The sequence below is a fragment of the Periophthalmus magnuspinnatus genome, chromosome 24, assembly GCF_009829125.3.
Source record: "Periophthalmus magnuspinnatus isolate fPerMag1 chromosome 24, fPerMag1.2.pri, whole genome shotgun sequence".
Lineage (NCBI taxonomy): Eukaryota > Metazoa > Chordata > Actinopteri > Gobiiformes > Gobiidae > Periophthalmus > Periophthalmus magnuspinnatus.
Window position 1 is genome coordinate 5,757,857 of NC_047149.1, and position 18,535 is coordinate 5,776,391.

Genomic DNA, 18,535 nt, shown 5'->3' on the forward strand with positions numbered 1-18,535 from the left:
TTGGAAATGTACACAGTCTAATAATGAAGGGTTACTCAGACATGTGTGAATGAAACAAAACTCTTGATGAGGTAAAAACATTCTAACATGGCTTAAAGCTCACACAAGTCAATTTTGCATAATAAAAATCAATAGTCACAGTTCAGATTTTTGTTGTAATACAGTGACTTCTTGGGTCTAGTGACTAATATAAATAATTCAATTCAACATTTGTGAATTTACCTTTTAGATATTTACTGGCAAGTACAATGTACTTGCTAGGGAATTCTGGCTCTTGCCCCCATTTGCGACACAATCACAATCGAAAATGTAAACAAACCAATATAATATATAATATATATATAATATAATGCAGTCCATGTTCAAATCAAACTAATTCAGTTTTTGGCTATTCCAGCCATGAATGTTTACAAACAAAGAACTACACATTTCTTTTTAAATTACATAAATATTGTCATGTGTTGGAAGCCATATATGCCTATAGATAGCAAAACTGAAACACAGTCCAACCTGCAGTAGTATATCAATTCAAGTCAAATATTAATATCACAAAAAAAAAAACATAACATTAGCTGTACACTTCCAAGACCTCTCTGAAAACAAAACTTTATTTCAAAAGAACATGAACAGGAGAATTACATGTTACAAAACAAATGATTTACAAAACAGTCATAACATGATCACTGAAGGGTCAATAACAAAAAAAGGATGGAGAGCATGTTGCCAGTGTCCCTGTGTAAAAATCAGCCATCTGCAGTCAATAATCCTGTCCAGTACAAATGAAAGTGTTTCACATTAAAAGAATTGGGAAAAAAAATAAAATGGAATTCAAATGAAAGAAGCATATTGACTTTTATTCCAGGGAATAACTACCAAAAATGCTCTGGCTCAAATAATCTTTATGTAACAAACTTATGCAAGTATACTGCCAAAAACGTTCAAATAAAATAAAATATATTAGTAAACCTCCCCTTGAGAGACAGTCCCTCCAGTTGCTCTCTTTCACTTGGCTGCCTGCTGAGCTTGGCGACGCAGTAGAACATATATCTTCTCTTTAATCCAGTCTTTGTTGTATGGCTGGTATGTTTGTGTATCAGCTCTGTACCTGTAGCACAAAATAAAATTAAAATTGGTTTTCGCTTAGCGCAGTGCTTATGGAGGAGAGCAGTGATGGAAGAAGTACTCAATTTTGTGATTTAAGTAAAAGTATAGATACACAAGTAAAAGTATCATGTGAAAAAATCAACTTAAGTAAAAGTATTAAAGTACCTGTCTAAAAATGTACTAAAAAGAGTAAAAAGTAAAAGTATTTTGCACAGATTTTGAGATCTAATAACGCTTCAAATGTAGTGATTTCAATAAAGAAATTTGGTTTTATTTGCATATTTTTGCTCAGATTATGAATATGTTAAAAATAAACCCTCACTCTTTTCAGCAGGTCTCAGACCTGAAAGTTAAAAAAATGTAGTAGAGTAGAAAGTACAGATACCTGCGCTCAAATTTAGTCAAGTAAAAGGTAAAAAGTATCCACCTTAAATTGTACTTATATAAAATACAGATACATACAATTTTTACTTAAGTATAGTACTTTACTACTTTTACTTTCTTATATTTCACCACTGGAGGAGAGCACTTTTCATTTCTCCAGGTTCAGAGAAAATGTTTTGTAACTCAAATATAAATTGTACTTTAGTCATACTTTTTAATCACTAAGCAGCTGTCAGCAATTTACTGAGAAGGCATTGGGTAATGCTAGAGTTGGTCCTGTGAGGTGACGTGGCTACAGCTAGAGTAAACAGGAAACTCCTTCCAGTGATAGTCTGCATTTATTTCAACTCTCTGTGCCTTTATGCCACATTTTAACGTATTTTTATATAACACAGCAAGTTTGACTGGTGTTAGGTTCTACACTGACACTAATGGTTCTACGCACAAAGCAGAGTAGTACATTAATAAACCAGAAATAGCCATTTTAGCTTTGTTTTGCTAAGCACGTTGGCGCAAAAGAATAGAAATGTAATAAAGGGTGGGGATTCCTAATGTCAAGTGCTGTGGATTTGGTAACACTACACCAAAATACTACTTTGTTTAGATCCAGAATATTCCATAGTATAGCATTCAGCTTTTCTATCTCCATTGAGACAAGCAGGTAGTGAACTCTCCACCAGAATATATAATCAATATTGATAACTCACCATTCAAAACTGTAGTAAAGCCCCAGATGGGAAAAATACAAGTTGTAGTAGATAGGTATTTTCATTATTGAGAGAATTAAAGTTGTCATCAATGGGAATATAGCCATTTATCAGAAGTGTTTGGACAGAAATAATGATTTTCTGTTGGATTTGACCTGTTGTTTTCACCCAAAGGTGTGCTCTCTTTGTCCATTATTACACAGTGGTGCACATCCTTTTCCAAAGTGTTCCTGGACCCCATCGGGGGAAAGGAATCATAAAAAGACTACTCCAGGCCCTCTAGTGAGGCTGCATTGTCACCCTTGATAGTGGAAATATCCCCAAACCGGCCATAGTGCCCCCTACCAGTCTGATAGAAAACACGGCATCTATAGGTTGGCTGAGAGCAGGCAGAAATGGTTAATAATCTAATCTCACCAAAAAACGTACTACTAGATTTTTGGAGTGAGACATGTGAAGGGTATTCTTGAGAGCTCTATTTTTATTTTTTTTTTGTAATATTTTGTAATGTTTCTGTATTGTGTTGATTGTGTTGGCTCCTACCCCGGCCAGGTCTCTCTCGTAAAAGAGATTCTGAAGATCAATGGAACCTACTGGTTAAATAAAAAGTAAAAAAAAAAAAAAAAAAAACTTACACAAGGCAGCTCAGATCTGCCAAGTCATCGATGAAGTCAAAGAGCTGACTGATGTCATAAGTGATGGATGGACTGTTGGGGTTCATCCTCTTCAGATGCTCCTCATACATTTTGCAAACACCTACAAAAGGCATTTTAGATCTACTCATCAGCTTCAACTGGAAAAACAAACATAAAACAGTGTATATATATTCAAGAGAGATGTTACCTTCCATGCATTCATTGACAGACTCATAATCAGCATACGTGCGGCCCTCCGGTCTCTTAGTTGGCTGGACAAGCAGGATTGTATGCGACTGAAAAATTAGAACATTTATCAGTTTAATATCCCTTACAGCTACATTAAACATCCCCTTGGTGTTAACTGTTTAAGAACACTCCAACTGAACTGGTATTGAGCCACAATCTCAATACTTTTTTTCTCCTTGCTGATCTCAGCGCTTTGACCTTGTTCACTTTGTGGCTGATGTCATCACAATTCTGTGGTAGTGTGAAGCTAACTATTTATGGGTTTCAGACTAAGAAATCTTTCCTGATTTGAAGGACTTGTGTGGACCTTTCCCCATTCAAGATATACAATTCTGATTTGAATTTAGGCCTGTTACAATATTTTTTTGGGGTCAATATTTATCGTGTGTAGATTTTCACATTTTCTTTTTGCTATAGAATAAGATTTAAGCCATAAAAGGTTGAATAAATCACTTCAATAACTCATTATAGATACAAACCTAATACTAAAGTACTTCATTATGCTATTTAATTATTGCAGCTCCTGATTTTGTAACAATATTGTACATTTAGAATAGTTTTTGGAAGGTAATCCTGCTTTTTTGTGTCAGTGGCATAAATTAGTTTCAATATTATTGTTTATCATCTATATTTTCTTCATCAATATATCTCACATCAAATTTGTTATCATTACTGGCTCATTTGAATTGCTTGATTGCTATGACCACGGAATATGGTTGCTATAGCTTGAAACCCATGAATAGGCACTGCTCTGTCTGAGGCTCTGTTACTAAAGTTAGACTTAAATCAGAGCTTTGTTTTAACATAATCTGACCATAAAGACCTGTGTTAGTTGCAGCTGCAACAGGTGAGCTGATTTGTGCTTTTAAATATGCCTCTTTAACATAAAATTACAGTCACAAGCTAGCTAGCATTAGCCAAGAGACAAGACAATGAATACTCGTATTGTTCATAGCTTCATGAGAATGTGTTGTTTACATCCATTTTGTATTTTGTTTGTTTTTCAGACGATCTTAAGAGTTTTCTCAAGATCTTAAACATTTTCTGCCTATGTTTGCCATTGTGTGCATTGCGTCACCATGGTAACAAATGAACACTCGGTCATAGACATATGGGCAGAGCAGTCCCAGGATGAGGTCACTGCAAAGTATCAATTAGTTTCCATATTCATGGGTTTCAAGCTATGGCAACCATCTTCCATGGTCATAGCAATTCAGCAATTCAGCAATTCAAATCAAAGTATTATATATTTTGAATGGGGAAAATTCCTCTACAGGTCCTCACTAAGTCCTTCAAATCAAAAAAAGAATGGTTTGTCTGAAACCCATGAATAGACCATCTAAAGATGTAAACTAAAACATTATAAAATCTGGAATGGAGGCAAATGGAGGCAAAAATGAAGTGGTACATAATGTGATTTCAATGGAGTAACTTGGATTAACCACAGAAGATCACAAAATATTTTTACAAATCTATGTTTTTGCCAAATGATAAACAATCAGATATATGGAAGTGATATTGGAGACTGGATAGAAAACATTTGCAAATACTTATGTCATTAGTATATTCAGTAATGATTAGTGTACACATTAAGCTTTTTAGATGAGCTTAGTTAACAGAAATGTTGACTCCATATGAGTTTTTCCTTTCATCTACAAATGTATTACACTACAACTACACTTTATTACTTTACAGCAGATGCTACTGTTATTCATGCTAAAACTATTTGGAGGCTATAAAATTGTATTTACAAATTATTTATCATAGAGAAGCAGACTAACTGACATTTCTACCCTGGAAATTCAAAGATGTAGCTCATTTATGTTTAAAATACTTAAAATCATTAACAATGAGATATGATGTCAGTCACTGAAAGTGTATTATGGTCCACTTCATTCTGCCGTTTTGCTTCTAGTCGCTTCTACGGTTGTCAAAAGTATCATACTAATCTATATTAAAGCTGGTATTGAAACTAGATACTCATAAAAAGTCACATAGATAGAACAGAAATTAAACCTTTTCTGAATGTCTTTAGAATGATCTTGAGTATCACACCACATAGAGCAGGGGTGTGACCGAGGCCCACATCAGGGAAATGATCGCTTTCAAATGGCCAGATGTAATGTAAAATAAATGTAACAACTTTTTTTTTTTACTTGTTCATTAACTGTTTCTGTATTTATTACCGGTACTTATTCAGGTTACAAATATTGCATATGCATTTCCTTAGATTTAAAAATATAGCTGTATGACTACGTATCTCCCAATAAACTAACTGAACCATTTGGGTTGTGGGCCTTGAGTTTGACACATGTGATGGACTAGTATACGCCCATGGACCAGTATGGAGCCTACCTGGACCACTGAGGGATTACACATATAAGGCCACACAAGAATATCAAAGAAAATACTACCATTTAATGTAAAAAATATAATTCTACTGTCTAAATAAAGAATTATTATCATTGTAGTATCAGAATCGATATTGAGTATCAAGTCTCTCCAGTATATAGTGAAGTATATAGTACAGTATATAGTATCAAAATTGAATACTAGTCGCCTCCATCCCGGAATTTTCAACATTCTCCGCCTTTTAAACGGTCTATTAAAGGTGTGATATTACTATGAATACTATTGTGGCAGCTTTAGGCTTGTTAGACTGGTTAATTTCTCGGCCCAGTAAACATCCAACAGAAGGGGGTAGTACTCACCTGATCTGAATACTAATAACTTCTAAATAAGTTATTTTACTAGCACAAATGATAAACAGAATTACTTTAGTGAATAATAAATATATGTAGTACATGGGCCCATTTCTTTGAGTGAGATCAGAGCATACTTATTGAATCACCTTTACACCAGCGTTAGCTTTAGCATACGTTAGCTTGAATGAATTACAAGGTCCTAATGCGACCAAAACAAACACTTTAACCAAGCGAAACGTGGAATCAGACGAGCTTTACCATGTTTGTGTGCGGTGCAGAGGCCGTGGGAGTTCCGGTGGAGCACAGGCGTATTTTTGTGGCGTGTTTGTGGTGTTTTTGTGCTTCTCTGTGTACGCGCTGGAGCCGCTGTAGCCGGAGGAAAAACACACAGGGGAAGTGAAACATATGTTTTCCGGTCGGACGGTTATTGCACCTTCATGATAAAAGCACGATGTTATGAAACGAGGCTTGTCAAAATAAAAGTGGGTGGCTTATTTAAATTCGCATTGTAAATGTAAAAAGTATAGCTGAGTACTACCCACATCTACTTTAGAACATGCACCTCTGGCACCAGAAAGGTTACACAGTGTGCCTTTAAATAGTCCAAAAGTAAACTGACCTATATGCTATAGGTTAGACTACATAGGCCATACATTCCAGATTAGTCCAAACAAGACATCTTGAATCATAATAATGTATTTGCTTCAATAATGATTCCTGTTCAATAACATGTTTATGAACCATAACATATTTTTTTCCTCATGAGATAGTAGCTTAAAGAAGATGCGTGCTGTGATTTCTAGTGGTTTTTCAAGAGGAGAAGTTCAGATAATGTGTGTTGTATTGTACTAAAGGCACCTTTGTAGGTTATAAACAATACTGCCTCTACAGTTCTACATCAGTGACGGCTGTGATGACCCACACTGAGGAGAGGGAGCATAGATGAGTCTCTACAGATTGTTCCCCCACACATGGAGACTCTTTTTGTGACGCTGCAGTAGTGCATGGGTCATGATTTTGTCAGTAGAAGTCGCAAAGATACTACACCTGCTGGTGCACTGAGGAGTGAAGCAATCAAAATATGTCTAAAAACAATACCTGCAAGACGCTTTTAAGATAGATGCATACAGTTTAGCATACAGGACAAGCTCACACAGACAAAACTTTATGTAATATTGTATTCATTTATTTAGCACTAATATTTTGTGTACATTTAATTATGACTCTTGGTAATTTACACCATCACAATAGACTATAATTAATTATTCCCAAAGTAATACTGTTAGCTAAGACATACCCAGATTTGATAGATCTATACATTTTCAGTAAATGGTTCAACTGGCTCATAATGATACTTTGCAGTGACATCACACAGGGGGGACTGCATGTGTCCTATGTCTATGGCAGAAGATACAGCAGTTACTACAACAAAAAATACAAAATGGATTTAAACAACACATTTTCATGAGCCTGTGATCAATGTGATTTTCAACAAAAAATGAGAAAACAAATAACTGAAAAACAGTTGATTAATGGTAGCTAGCATGTGACAGCAGTTCTAATTAAAGTCAGTTCTGTCTGATCAGATTGTGTTAAATCAAAGCTCAGATTAAAGTGTAACTTGAGCAACAGAACTTCAAACAGAGCAGTGTCTCTAGTTAGCTTCACTTCCCCAGGGAATGTTGATGACATTAGCTGTAAAGTATCAATACACTTTTCAGTAAATGTTTCTACTGGCATACAGACTTGTACATAGTGTTGGGAGGTAAATGAACAGGCTACTTATCAGGTATTAAAAATACATCGTTATTCAGAATACCCATTTGGAGTAGCTGTATTCTGGTACAGTTACTTTTCATTTGGTAATATTCATAACAAATTGTGAGATAAACATAAAGCAGATTTAACCTGTTGCAGTTTTACACTTTAATTCAAATACAACTCAACATAAAAGTATTCTGAGTATTCAGAGTACAGTACTCTGTTTGGACCATATACAGTACAAAATACAGTTTAATTCAGGTATTCAGTATTCTGTAACTAAATACTTTTCAAACTATTCCTCCCATCACTGCTTGTGCGTGATGTAGTTTTCACAGTGATGTTTTATGCCCGCGCCTGCACTGCTGTGACCCGGGGAGAGCCTCTTCGGGCAGCTGGGGCGTCCCTCCTCAGGTGTCCACACTGTCTCTGGCACGCATCCTGGGTCAAGAAGTTGTTACCGTTGCCCTGGCAGTTGCCGTACCAGAACTCGGTACATTTGCCCGTGGCTGAGTTGTAGTAGAAACGAATTTTCCACGTGTCGCAGGGCCCTTCATCTCGAGGCAGGGAGCACACGTCAGTTGCAGAGGGCGCTGCAGGGTGTGGTGGGGGTGAAACCTGGAAAGAGCACAGAGATGTGGCTGATTATTCAATGTTTTTGTACTTTGGACCATTTTTGTAACCATTTCTATATGAAGACTTGAGATCACTGAAAGAGCACTGAAAATGTATACTTAAAGAGGGGGTATCACACTCCTATGGGGGTATTAATTGCTAACACATAACATATTTAGATCATGTTACCTTTTATTGTTTTCAAAATATTGTATTCACCAAAAACAATGTATTAAACAATGTTTACTTAGTTTCATTTTAGTTTTTGACCTTTTGCTCCCCTTCAGAGTGCTATCACAACACAATCAGCATGCATCCTGCTAAAGAAACTATTTCATCACATCAGGTTTGTGAAATTGTAGTATATTGTTTTGTATCATGCTTTTGTATATTTGTGAAAAAGGCTTCTTGTGGGCTGAGCATTGGCCAGAATGTCACAGCTAACGAGGGTTCAACCAGTGCCTGGGAGAGACCCTCTTTAAGTCAAAGTACAGTTACATGGCCACTTACCCAAAAAAAATCTACTAGGTTATAGCAATGCAAGTAGTTGTAATCAGTTAGTTTTCACCCATATGTAAGTAGTAAAGCTTATATAGATAACAATAACATAATATTTGATATATAAAGACAACCATGATGGAACTGTCCCCTATGATTCATACCGCAGTTGTCTGGTACTCAGGGCAGCCCACTCTTCCAAACCCTTGGGCTGGGGTCACTCCGTCCAGACAGCATCCATATCTGTAACAGAGAAACATTTTTTCTGCTCTGACTCTGCTACAGAAGCTTTTTAATAAGCAACAGAGTTTGGGTATATAAACACCTGTGCGCACACAATGTCACAAGAGGCACAGGTTAAGATGTTACTACAAAACAGGATGCAGACTGTGAGCCTCATATTTAAAACCTAAACCTAAAAGAACTCTCTCTAATCTAAATCATCACTGCCTAAACACCAGCACCAACAAAAAAGACGGGACGTGTTAGCACAAATCAGTTAATCTTTGTAAGGTTCAGTTCTTTATGGTCAGATTGTGTTAAATCAAAGCTTGGATTCAAGTCTTAATTGCATAACAGAGCTCCAAACAGACCAGTACCTTCAGTTAGCGTCATCATCTCAGGGAATGTTGATTACATCAACTGCAAAGTATCAATAATGCTCTTTCTACTTTTAGTATCTGAAATCAGATACTAATCGATTGTACTAGTATTAAAACTAGATAGGCCTACTCATTTGAGCAGGGATCAAAATTGTTGTTATAGTGAGGTGTGATAGTATTAGTAGCCTAATAGTGGTGGTGGCAGCAGTGGTAGTAGTAGTTGTTGCTGTAGTAGCGGTGGTAGAATGGGAGTGATAGTAGTAGTAGCAGCACTGGTAGTAGTGGTGATAGTGGTTATAGGTTATAGGTTATAAGTGGTAGTGTATTTCAAATTGTGGTATCAAAATCAGTATTAGCGTGTTCTTTAGTGTCAAAATCGAGCTTGAAATTTTAGTATCATGACAACACCCGGGTTGGCCCTGCTTACCTAGATCTCACGCAGTCTTCATGGTAGCAGCCCCCATACCTGGGCCCTGAGGCGGGGGTGACGCCGTCGGGACAGCAGCCATAGTAGGTCTGGGCACAGCGTGGGACCACCATAGGAGGATAGGTATCGGGACTGTTTACATGTGGCCTAGACGCTGAACATGCAAACACAGACAGACATGGTCATGGTGGTCAGACTGGAAATACACTTAGCATGTATGTTTAGCATGTTTGTACTGCTGATTTTAAAATGCTTTATTTAGCAGTCGGAAAATGTACTTGATAGAGTTTTCATACGGTTCAAATGTAAAGTCTGCAAACGTGCGTAACAAACAAATGAACTAGTTGTTTTTCACTTGTACATTTCACTGTGCAGTATTTATGTTTCATCCGATCGTTGCCAAAATAACAACACCTCCTTATAGAACTGCAAGTTTCACCTTCTCCACCTAAAAACTTACATACTGCCCTTTAATTCAAATGATTTATGATGGAGCCCGAAATACGCAGACGTGTTTTAGATGTTAATGTTGGAATAACTAAATTTACTTCAGTGGTTAGTATGTACATACCTGTGGGGTCCTCGGGGACATGGGGGACAAATCCTCGCATGGTGGTTTCATGTGTCCTAGGGTCTTGGACACTTGGGACTCCTGTAGACACAAGACAAACAAATGTTCAGGTTTCAATGGTGATAGTAGTAATACGTAGTAGTATAGTAATATAGGTGTGGTAGTAGTGGTAGTAGCAGTAGCCTGTTGTGTATAGTCAGTGTATCATTCAAAATCAAATGCATGTCCATGTTTTTTTTTGTTTTTTTTTCCATGGAGCGACTCTCAAAGCCCCTGGTAAGTGTGGTTGTTGTGGTAGAAGTTGTTGTTCACAGTGTATATATGGTATTTTTTGCTGTGTGTCCATACTCTGGGAGTCAGGGCAGGGCTGGCTGTTACAGGACTCCACAGTCTGGGGTCTGCTCTCAGCTCCACATTGGGCCTCTGGGTATGGGTTGAGGTCGGTGTCGAAGCAACCCACCCTCCTCTCCCTCACTCCTCCTCCACAGCTGCGTGTACACTGAACACACACACAAATATAAAGGGATTTCTACCAGTAAGTAGTTTTGTACAATGTGTTCTGTTCTAGGTAGTTACCATGTACTGTATAAAGAACTGGACTTTTGCTTAAGTAACCTTTTCATGAAAGTGTAATTCCTAAACCCTCTGTACCTGATATTTCCCATATATTTGAGACAAGCCATTTTGTTGTTGTTTGCATAGGAAATCATTGTCCTTCAGCTTTGCGGTTTGCTAATTACATCCAAAACTGCAATTTCACTTGGATTAATATTGATTTTGCAGCTCTACTTGAGTCCGTGCCCTTCTTGAGATCACAAAACCGTCTGAATACATTGGGGAACTCACCAATCCGTAGTCGGTAACGTGCCAGGTGATGTGGGTGTGGCAGGAGGGTCGGCGGCACGTGCGCACAGATTCTGGTCGGGGCAGGTTGCTGCAGGCGTGTTCTGACAGGCGCTCTCCTGACAGGCCCACACAGTGCACCTCCCGGGTCTGCTGCCCCTCCCCGCAGGTTACGGAGCACTGGAATACAGACTATACTAGTTTAGGACTTGTCTGTGTAATCCCTCAGTCGTTCAGGTAACAAAAGTTCCATAGAAAAAGATAATTGAATTCAGTCAACTGGACAAACGTTTCGCCGCCTACCCAAGTGGCTTCTTCATATATCTACATATATCTGTCTGTGTTACATCTGTCTGAAGGAAGGAGCCACCTGCACTGAAGCTAACATACCTATTTGTTTACAGTTTCTATTTGTTGGTTAGGTCCATTGACATACACTAGTCATTTCTTGCATAATCTTTCAGGCCCCTACTGGGTGCTCTCACAGCTATTAGCATCTATGAGGAACAGATCCTAGTTATAGAGGCAATTTTTTTTGGGAAATACAATCCTTCTTTGAACAGGACTTGGGGGGCATGGACATAATTTATCTCCTATTTATAACTCCATCCTCAGACCTAAATCAAAACAAGGTGTGAGAGCACTTATAAGGGCCCAGAACGATTATGTAAAATACGACTCAACAGACCTAGTTAAAAAACAGAAACTGCACAAAAATAGGTGTGGTAGTTTCATTGCAGTTAGCTCCTCCCTTCAGACAGATATGTAGTGCTCTGAAGGGGGAATGACTTAGTGCGGAGAGCAACTTGAGGTAATAAGTGAAATTTATTAAACTTGTTAATATGTTGTTTTTGGTGAATATAGATTTTTCAAAGCAATAAAAGGTAACTTGATGATTGGTGATTTAAATATGTTATGTGTTAGCAGTTAGAAACGTAATACCCCCTTAATGAAATTTTTTTTTTCTTATTTTTAGGGCAGTGAAAATCAGGTTAAGCACCTTAAACGCAAAATATAAACTATATAAACATTTACTCACCGCACTGAAGCTGGAGACGCTGTACTCGGCCGCACATGGGTGCATGTTGCAGGCCTTTTGGCTCGCTGGTCTCTGTAACCTCTGAGTAATGCAGTAAGTCTCCTCCACCATTCGGGGGTGCTGTGGGTCCTGGATCCAGCACTCCACCGTGCGGTACTGCATGCCCCCGTTACAGGTGGCAGAACATGCACCATACGTGCCCACTTCATAGACGTAGGTGTAGGTCTCTCTGGGGTGAGGGGCAACCACCACCGGAGCTGAGGAGTGTACTGTGTTATCCTCATCCAGGCCCATGATCTCCCCACGGCTGTAGGTCTAAGGCAGAGAGGGGGTAGTGACAAGAGGTGAGCTGCAGGGGGAGTAGAGAGCAAGCAAGACTGTTCGTAGAGGAGGCTATATAAAGATTTATCTATAGCTCTATAATAAGAACTTGATAAGACACTCCCCCTCTGTCTTTGTGTGAGATCGATTAGTAGTCACTCCATAGATACTGCAGCTCATAGCTCCAGCCCAGACAGAATTAGCGCAATGCATTCATGTGAAATCAAACTGCCTGTGTGCGGCTGACAGGGCATCCACAGCTTTCATAAAGGTTGGATTTTGTTGGCATTCTTTTCTATTTTATGAACTTATTCGAAGTTATAAATCTTCAATGCTCCTAAAAGTTAGCTTTGTGCGATTTAGCCTAGCCTCGATCTAGCCACGCCGGTCAGAAGTGATCATGTGGTGTACATTTCTGTCATCAGACGGTGATGACAGAAAGGTTTGAGGAAGTAATGCAGAAGAAAAGATTTTTTTTTGGCATTATTTGCATGTCTAATCATTGTAAAGAAAAATATAAAATCTGTCAACTGGACCAAATGTTGTAGGAGTGAAGACGTTTCACTGCTCATCCAAGCCGCTTCTCATATCATTCAGAACAAAATGTAGCTTCACCAAGATAAACACAGTACTTTGCTGTCCCAGACTAATACTGTTGTTGGGTTGTCAAAAGTATCAAAAATCAGATACTAATTGATGCTAATATCAAAACTAGATAATCATTTGAGCAGGTATCAATACTAAAAAAGTCACATTCACAGGATAGAAATGAGCCTGAATAGCCATAGCACAATCTTGAACTGTATCAGAACAAGAATAAGACACACAGACTAGTATACACCCATGGACCACTATGGAACCTACCTTTTATTATCGTGACAACACTATACTGTAGATGTGTAATGTAGCAGTGACTCACCCTGCAGACTCCATCTATACAAATGTCATTGCGTCCCCTATAACACTTGGTCCCATCCACCACTGCAGGCCTGTGTCTGTAGGAGAAGCTCTCTCCTCTGGGCACACAGTTCAGCTCACACGGGTTAGGAGCTGCACAATGAAAGAAAACAACTTATGTACCATTGTGTAGAGCAGTGCTTCTCAAACTGTGGTGCAGGCACGACTGTATCAAAATATACAGTATTTTTATGCCTCGCAAAAAATAAGTTGGCTGTTAACATGCTAGTCGTTGTACTAAGACAGGAAAACTCCACACTGGCCTCTGAAAGTTGAGCTTATAAACTCATCATGGTGAATAATTAGAAAGATAGGAACACGTTAGGAAAGTGAGGAATATGTCTGGAACATTGTTTGTAAGTTCATAGAGTGAATTTTGTTTACGTTTGTCCTTCTTTGGTTTAGTCCTTGTTGTCCTTCTTCAGAAATACTCTAGCAATGGGGTAGTCATAGCTAGTTTAGCCCGAGTTCAGGCCTGGTATCAAAGGTGGGTGGCTAAAAATTTTACTCAAGTACTCAAGATGCATCTTTCTTTACAATAATACTGCTGAAGTACTGAAGTAACCCTCACAATACGTGTCTAAGTACAGCATTATCTCCACCCAGTTTGAACTGATCACACAATTAAATACAAGCTATGCACAGATAAACTAAAAAATTTAAGTTGATTATCAAGTTTTATTTTTTGTGGTTAAGTTTTATATTTTTGTTTGAGAATCAATACTATTTCATATCTAGGCCCATATCCATATATAGACATTTTTGTCCAGACTACAGGATATGTAAAGGCAACAACAGCTTGTTGCATCAGTGTTACCTCCATAGTAGGGCACCCATGAGTGGTATTTGCCCTGGAAGTCCGAACGGTCAAACTGAGAACACTGCTCCTCGCGGAAGTCCCTGGAGCCAGCGGGACATTCCTGTAAATACAGTCATTACTTTATAACATCATGCTAATAGACATAGCTGTAAGTGAGCTGGTTAGAGAAAAAGTAAAGTTAGTTTTTACTCGTGTGTTGCAGATGCGGTACGACTTGGAGGATCCCACGCAGTTGTGTCCTCCATCCGTTCTAAAAAAAACATTGTGCAGTAAAACAAAGCCTCTAATCTAAAGTGATGTCCAGCCTCTCCTCTGTGTGAACTGGCCATAAACTCAAGAACATTTTTTGTTTTATTTCATCTTTATCGCTCTATTGCACATTCTTCAGGGTTGTTAAAGGACAAATATTATGCATTGTTTGTATCCTTAATGATATTAACGCTCTTGAGTATCTTTGACATCTCATGTCAAGCAGGGGGAGTTATTATTGAAAAAACAAACAACTACTAGGGTTAGCAATCTTTTCTGACATGCTAACAGAAGCATGCAGTTGTAATGATTGCAATTTGACAACTGAAATGCTGGAGAAGATGTATGGACATAAAAACAGCTGAGACCTCTAGACTTTTCGTGATGTTACAATCGTGGTAAATTCAAAATGGCATTCTCTTACTTCTCCTAAAAGAGCGGACTTACTAACCAGTATTCATATATCTAAATACAACTATCTTTTTGACAAGAGAATAATGTTATAACATGTTTAAAAGCTCAAAAAAGTTCATCTGGAAGAATATGTGTTTTACCTTCTCATAACCACACTTATATAGTCTAGGTGGGTAGTGTCTTGCCTAGGACACAGTAACACTACACAATAGCAGGTGCCGTCTTACCTGGAAGTGATGCATTTCCTGGTCCTCATGGAGACTCCGGTGCCACAGGTCCGGCTGCAGGGTCCATATGGTCCGAACTCGCCCCAGTAGTCGTGAACAGGCTGAGTCAGCTGGATGAACAGACACATAGAGATGTACCTTCAGAGATTAGACTGTTTATTTATACAGCACATTTAAAACAACTTCAGCTGCCCAAAGTAATTCACATAAAAGCAAAGAAAAATTAATAAACAGACAACATGATACATAGGAAAAGACCCATAAAACACCTGTGTATGCTGTCTATCTAGTGTTAAATGCCAGGGAAAAGAGGTGGGTTTTCAGTCCAGTCTTAAACTGTGTGAAAGACTGAGGGGATCTGAGAGGCAGACAGGCTGTTCCATAGTCTGGGCGCTGCCACAGAAAAGACTCAGCTGACCTTTGACCTCAGGGCTCTGGTTGGAGTATAGGGCTGCAGTCACTCCCTCAAAAAAAGAGGACCCATAGTGTTTACACTAGTAACAATATTTTGGGTGTATTTTCAGTTTATTTATTTATTTATGTATTTATTTATTTTGCTTTTAGTGCTTTGTTGGATGCACTCAAATAATATTCATGGATTTTTGCTTTCTGAATTAGGTCATTTGAGACAGGCATGTGGGACAGAACAAGCTAATTTTGTGCTCCATTTTCGTACATATACTGCCAAATGTTTCTAATGTCTGTGTTCTATTAAACAACCACCAGACTTGTAGTGACTTTCAAAAAAGATTTACCTCCACTGTTGAGCTGTGTTCACTACTGTCCTCAGCTCATGAAGTGCTCCATTGTTAAGCATCGACAAACTCTAGACAACAGGCCAAATTACGGACAAAACAACACAGAGCATGGACAAAAGCACTGCGTCTGGAACGTAGAGCGTAAATGAGCCGTAAGGGTACTTGTTTATCCAGGGCCCATTGCAGAAAAGGGGTTATTTGAAACAGAATTTATCATAGAGAGTGCATGCCCACCAAGATAGTTTGTATCTATGGCCAGACTGGTCAACCACTTAGCTACCGTAGCATTTGTAGATTTCCCTGTCAGATTACGTCAGTATTACAGCTTCATATTTATAGAATACTGTACAAACAGTGTGTAAATCAGATGAGTCCTACAGAGAGGCTGCATGAGCACACAGCGTTCCCATCTTCTCACTGCTCCACACAACCACAGCCACCACAGCCTCCTCCTCTCTGAAATAGAATTCAGCGTACAGCCACAAACCCTGCTGTCCACATGATTACATAACTCTGTGTCACAACAATCATTTCGGGTTTTCCGTTTTAACAGATTTTGGACATGTTGTTCTCGCTCACATGGTTAAAGGGCCTGTATCGCACTATTTTTGATGTTTCAATGTTTCCTCATCACAAACAGACCTGGAGTTGTGTTTTGTTTCATTCACACAAATCACACAAATTTAACACACAAATTGTACATATTTAGGTTAATCTTGAAACCACCACAGGATGACATCACAAGGTGGAACAGAGCATTTTGAGCTTTGGGTGTGAAGACAGCCTAACAATTAAGGATTCCTCAAACATGTGTGAACGAAACGAAACACAACTTCACATATGTTAACGACATTATAACATGGCTAAAATCTCACAAGAGCCAGTTTTGTGTGATACAGGAACTTTAAAATGAGGCTTACAGATAAAGCAGGGATGAGCAGAAGCTGAAGAACGGCAACAAGCAGAAAGACGCCCATGTTGTCCTCAAATTCAGACCGGTACCTGCCACGGGAAACAACAATTTCAACACATTTCAAACATTTATGTATTGTTGTACTAATTAAATGTACAAAAACTCCACTCCAAATGTATATGAATTATGTATATTTAAGATATTTCATTTTAAAGTTGAACGATGTAACATTTCTGGTGGAGGGATCACCATCTGCTTGTTTCTATGGAGATGGCTTTGCCTGAATATTCACATAGTGTCTATCTTGCATTTATTCAATTGGTGGTGGCTATTGCTCAAAAATACCTCGAAAAACATGCATTTTTACTGTGAGCAGCTTGCCTCTCCACAGATGTTTGTCTCCAAGGAGATAGACATGTGTAATGCTTTACTGTGGAATATTCCAGGCTAAACAATAATAATATCTCAAAGGTTATGCGGTGGAACCAAAACAGCTCCAAACAGGTTACTAGTTGACAACAATGGTGCTAGTATGTAGACATGTCCGCATTATTAATCCAGTATCCAGTGGTTAAAATGTTAATACACGTTTTGTGTTAACATAATCAAATTTACAAAAACAAATTATAGTCTGGAATCTAGAAGTAGATACTGTAGAAAAACACCAATTCTAATTATTTTTAGTTATAATGTTGTTTTCTCATCACACACAAACCTGGAGTTGTGTTTTGTTTCATTCACACATGTTAAACACACAAACCCTGTATATTTAGACTGAGTTCTTCTCTGAAATAGAAAACACTCTGTTCCACCTTGTGATAATACAGGATTTTTTTTTCAACTCCATACACCTTCACTAGAATCATTTGGATGATTTCAGCCCTGGAATTGCCGATCTCTACTGAACTAAAGCTAAAAGGAGCTGTTAACTTGAAAACTACAAGACATGACATCACAAGGTGGAACAGAGCATTTTGAGCTTGGGAGATGTAGACAGACTAATAATTCAGGATCACTCAAACATGTGAATGAAACAAAACCCAACTCCAGGTGTGTTTTTGAGGAGGTAGCAACATTGTAACAGCTAAAAGCTCACAAGAGTCAGTTTTGTGTAGAATAGAATTATAGATAGAATAGATAGAATCATAGAATTTTTTAACTTTGAAAAATGTAAACTAGTACACAAAGATGTACACAAGTAAGAGTATTGCAACTTAAAATTTGAATCAAAAATATGTTGCCGTAAAAGTAGTTGTAGTATTCTTACCTTGAAAACTTCTCCGTTCACCAACTCCTCCTGCTCAGAGTTCAGGAGGCACAGAACTGTACTTCTGAAATACTTTTAAATGTGCTCCCCCTCTCTCTCCTCCCCATCACCACATGCCCACACTACCAGAGGAGTCGCAGGAGGGATACTTGAGGTTGGCGCCCCCGGGTGTAACTGTAAGTAACTGTACTTTTATGTCCTAATTGGTACCTTGGTGTTTGTTTCGCAGCGACATAAAAAATGAATGGTCTGTGAAGGGAGAGGAAAGAACACACAAAATGTTTCCATCAGCCAAAACAGTTACAACACGCTCCAGGCTCCAAGCTCCAGGCTCCACAGTCAAGGCTTAAGGTTCAAGGCTCAAGGCTCAATCCACCAGGCTAAAGGTTCCAGGCTCCAGGCTCCAGGCTCCAGGCTCCAGGCTCCAGGCTCCAGGCTCCAGGCTCCAGGCTCCAGGCTCCAGGCTCCA

General features: G+C 38.5%; 2 protein-coding genes across 2 annotated transcripts; both read right to left on the reverse strand.

The window, feature by feature from the left end:
* Positions 1-588: 588 nt before the first annotated feature.
* On the reverse strand, positions 589-6,184 carry LOC117392767 (enhancer of rudimentary homolog). Its single transcript, XM_033990901.2, has 4 exons — positions 6,043-6,184; positions 3,039-3,126; positions 2,831-2,951; positions 589-1,105 (listed from the first exon to the last, which is right to left on the reverse strand). The coding sequence occupies exons 1-4, from the start codon at positions 6,043-6,045 to the stop codon at positions 1,003-1,005; spliced, it is 315 nt and encodes a 104-aa protein (XP_033846792.1). The 5' UTR covers positions 6,046-6,184; the 3' UTR covers positions 589-1,002.
* Positions 6,185-6,995: 811 nt separating this feature from the next.
* On the reverse strand, positions 6,996-18,168 carry paplnb (papilin b, proteoglycan-like sulfated glycoprotein). The gene is made up of 13 exons (XM_033991408.2): positions 18,067-18,168; positions 16,807-16,888; positions 15,129-15,238; positions 14,428-14,488; positions 14,236-14,338; positions 13,381-13,511; positions 12,141-12,455; positions 11,105-11,281; positions 10,607-10,757; positions 10,259-10,339; positions 9,688-9,841; positions 8,823-8,901; positions 6,996-8,163 (listed from the first exon to the last, which is right to left on the reverse strand). The coding sequence occupies exons 2-13, from the start codon at positions 16,861-16,863 to the stop codon at positions 7,891-7,893; spliced, it is 1,692 nt and encodes a 563-aa protein (XP_033847299.1). The 5' UTR covers positions 16,864-16,888; positions 18,067-18,168; the 3' UTR covers positions 6,996-7,890.
* Positions 18,169-18,535: the final 367 nt, after the last annotated feature.

Excerpts from the sequence above, each read along its gene's own strand:
- LOC117392767 (XM_033990901.2), bottom strand. Across the intron at positions 2,952-3,038 it reads TGTCAATGAATGCATGGAAG|GTGTTTGCAAAATGTATGAG; the intron begins GTAACATCTCTC and ends TGCCTTTTGTAG. Across the intron at positions 1,106-2,830 it reads GCAGATCTGAGCTGCCTTGT|GTACAGAGCTGATACACAAA; the intron begins GTAAGTTTTTTT and ends TTTGTGCTACAG.
- paplnb (XM_033991408.2), bottom strand. The coding sequence starts at position 16,863 with ATGGGCGTCTTTCTGCTTGTTGCCGTTCTTCAGCTTCTGCTCATCCCT. Across the intron at positions 14,489-15,128 it reads AGGAAATGCATCACTTCCAG|AACGGATGGAGGACACAACT; the intron begins GTAAGACGGCAC and ends TGTTTTTTTTAG. Across the intron at positions 10,340-10,606 it reads GCCCTGCCCTGACTCCCAGA|GAGTCCCAAGTGTCCAAGAC; the intron begins GTATGGACACAC and ends TTGTGTCTACAG.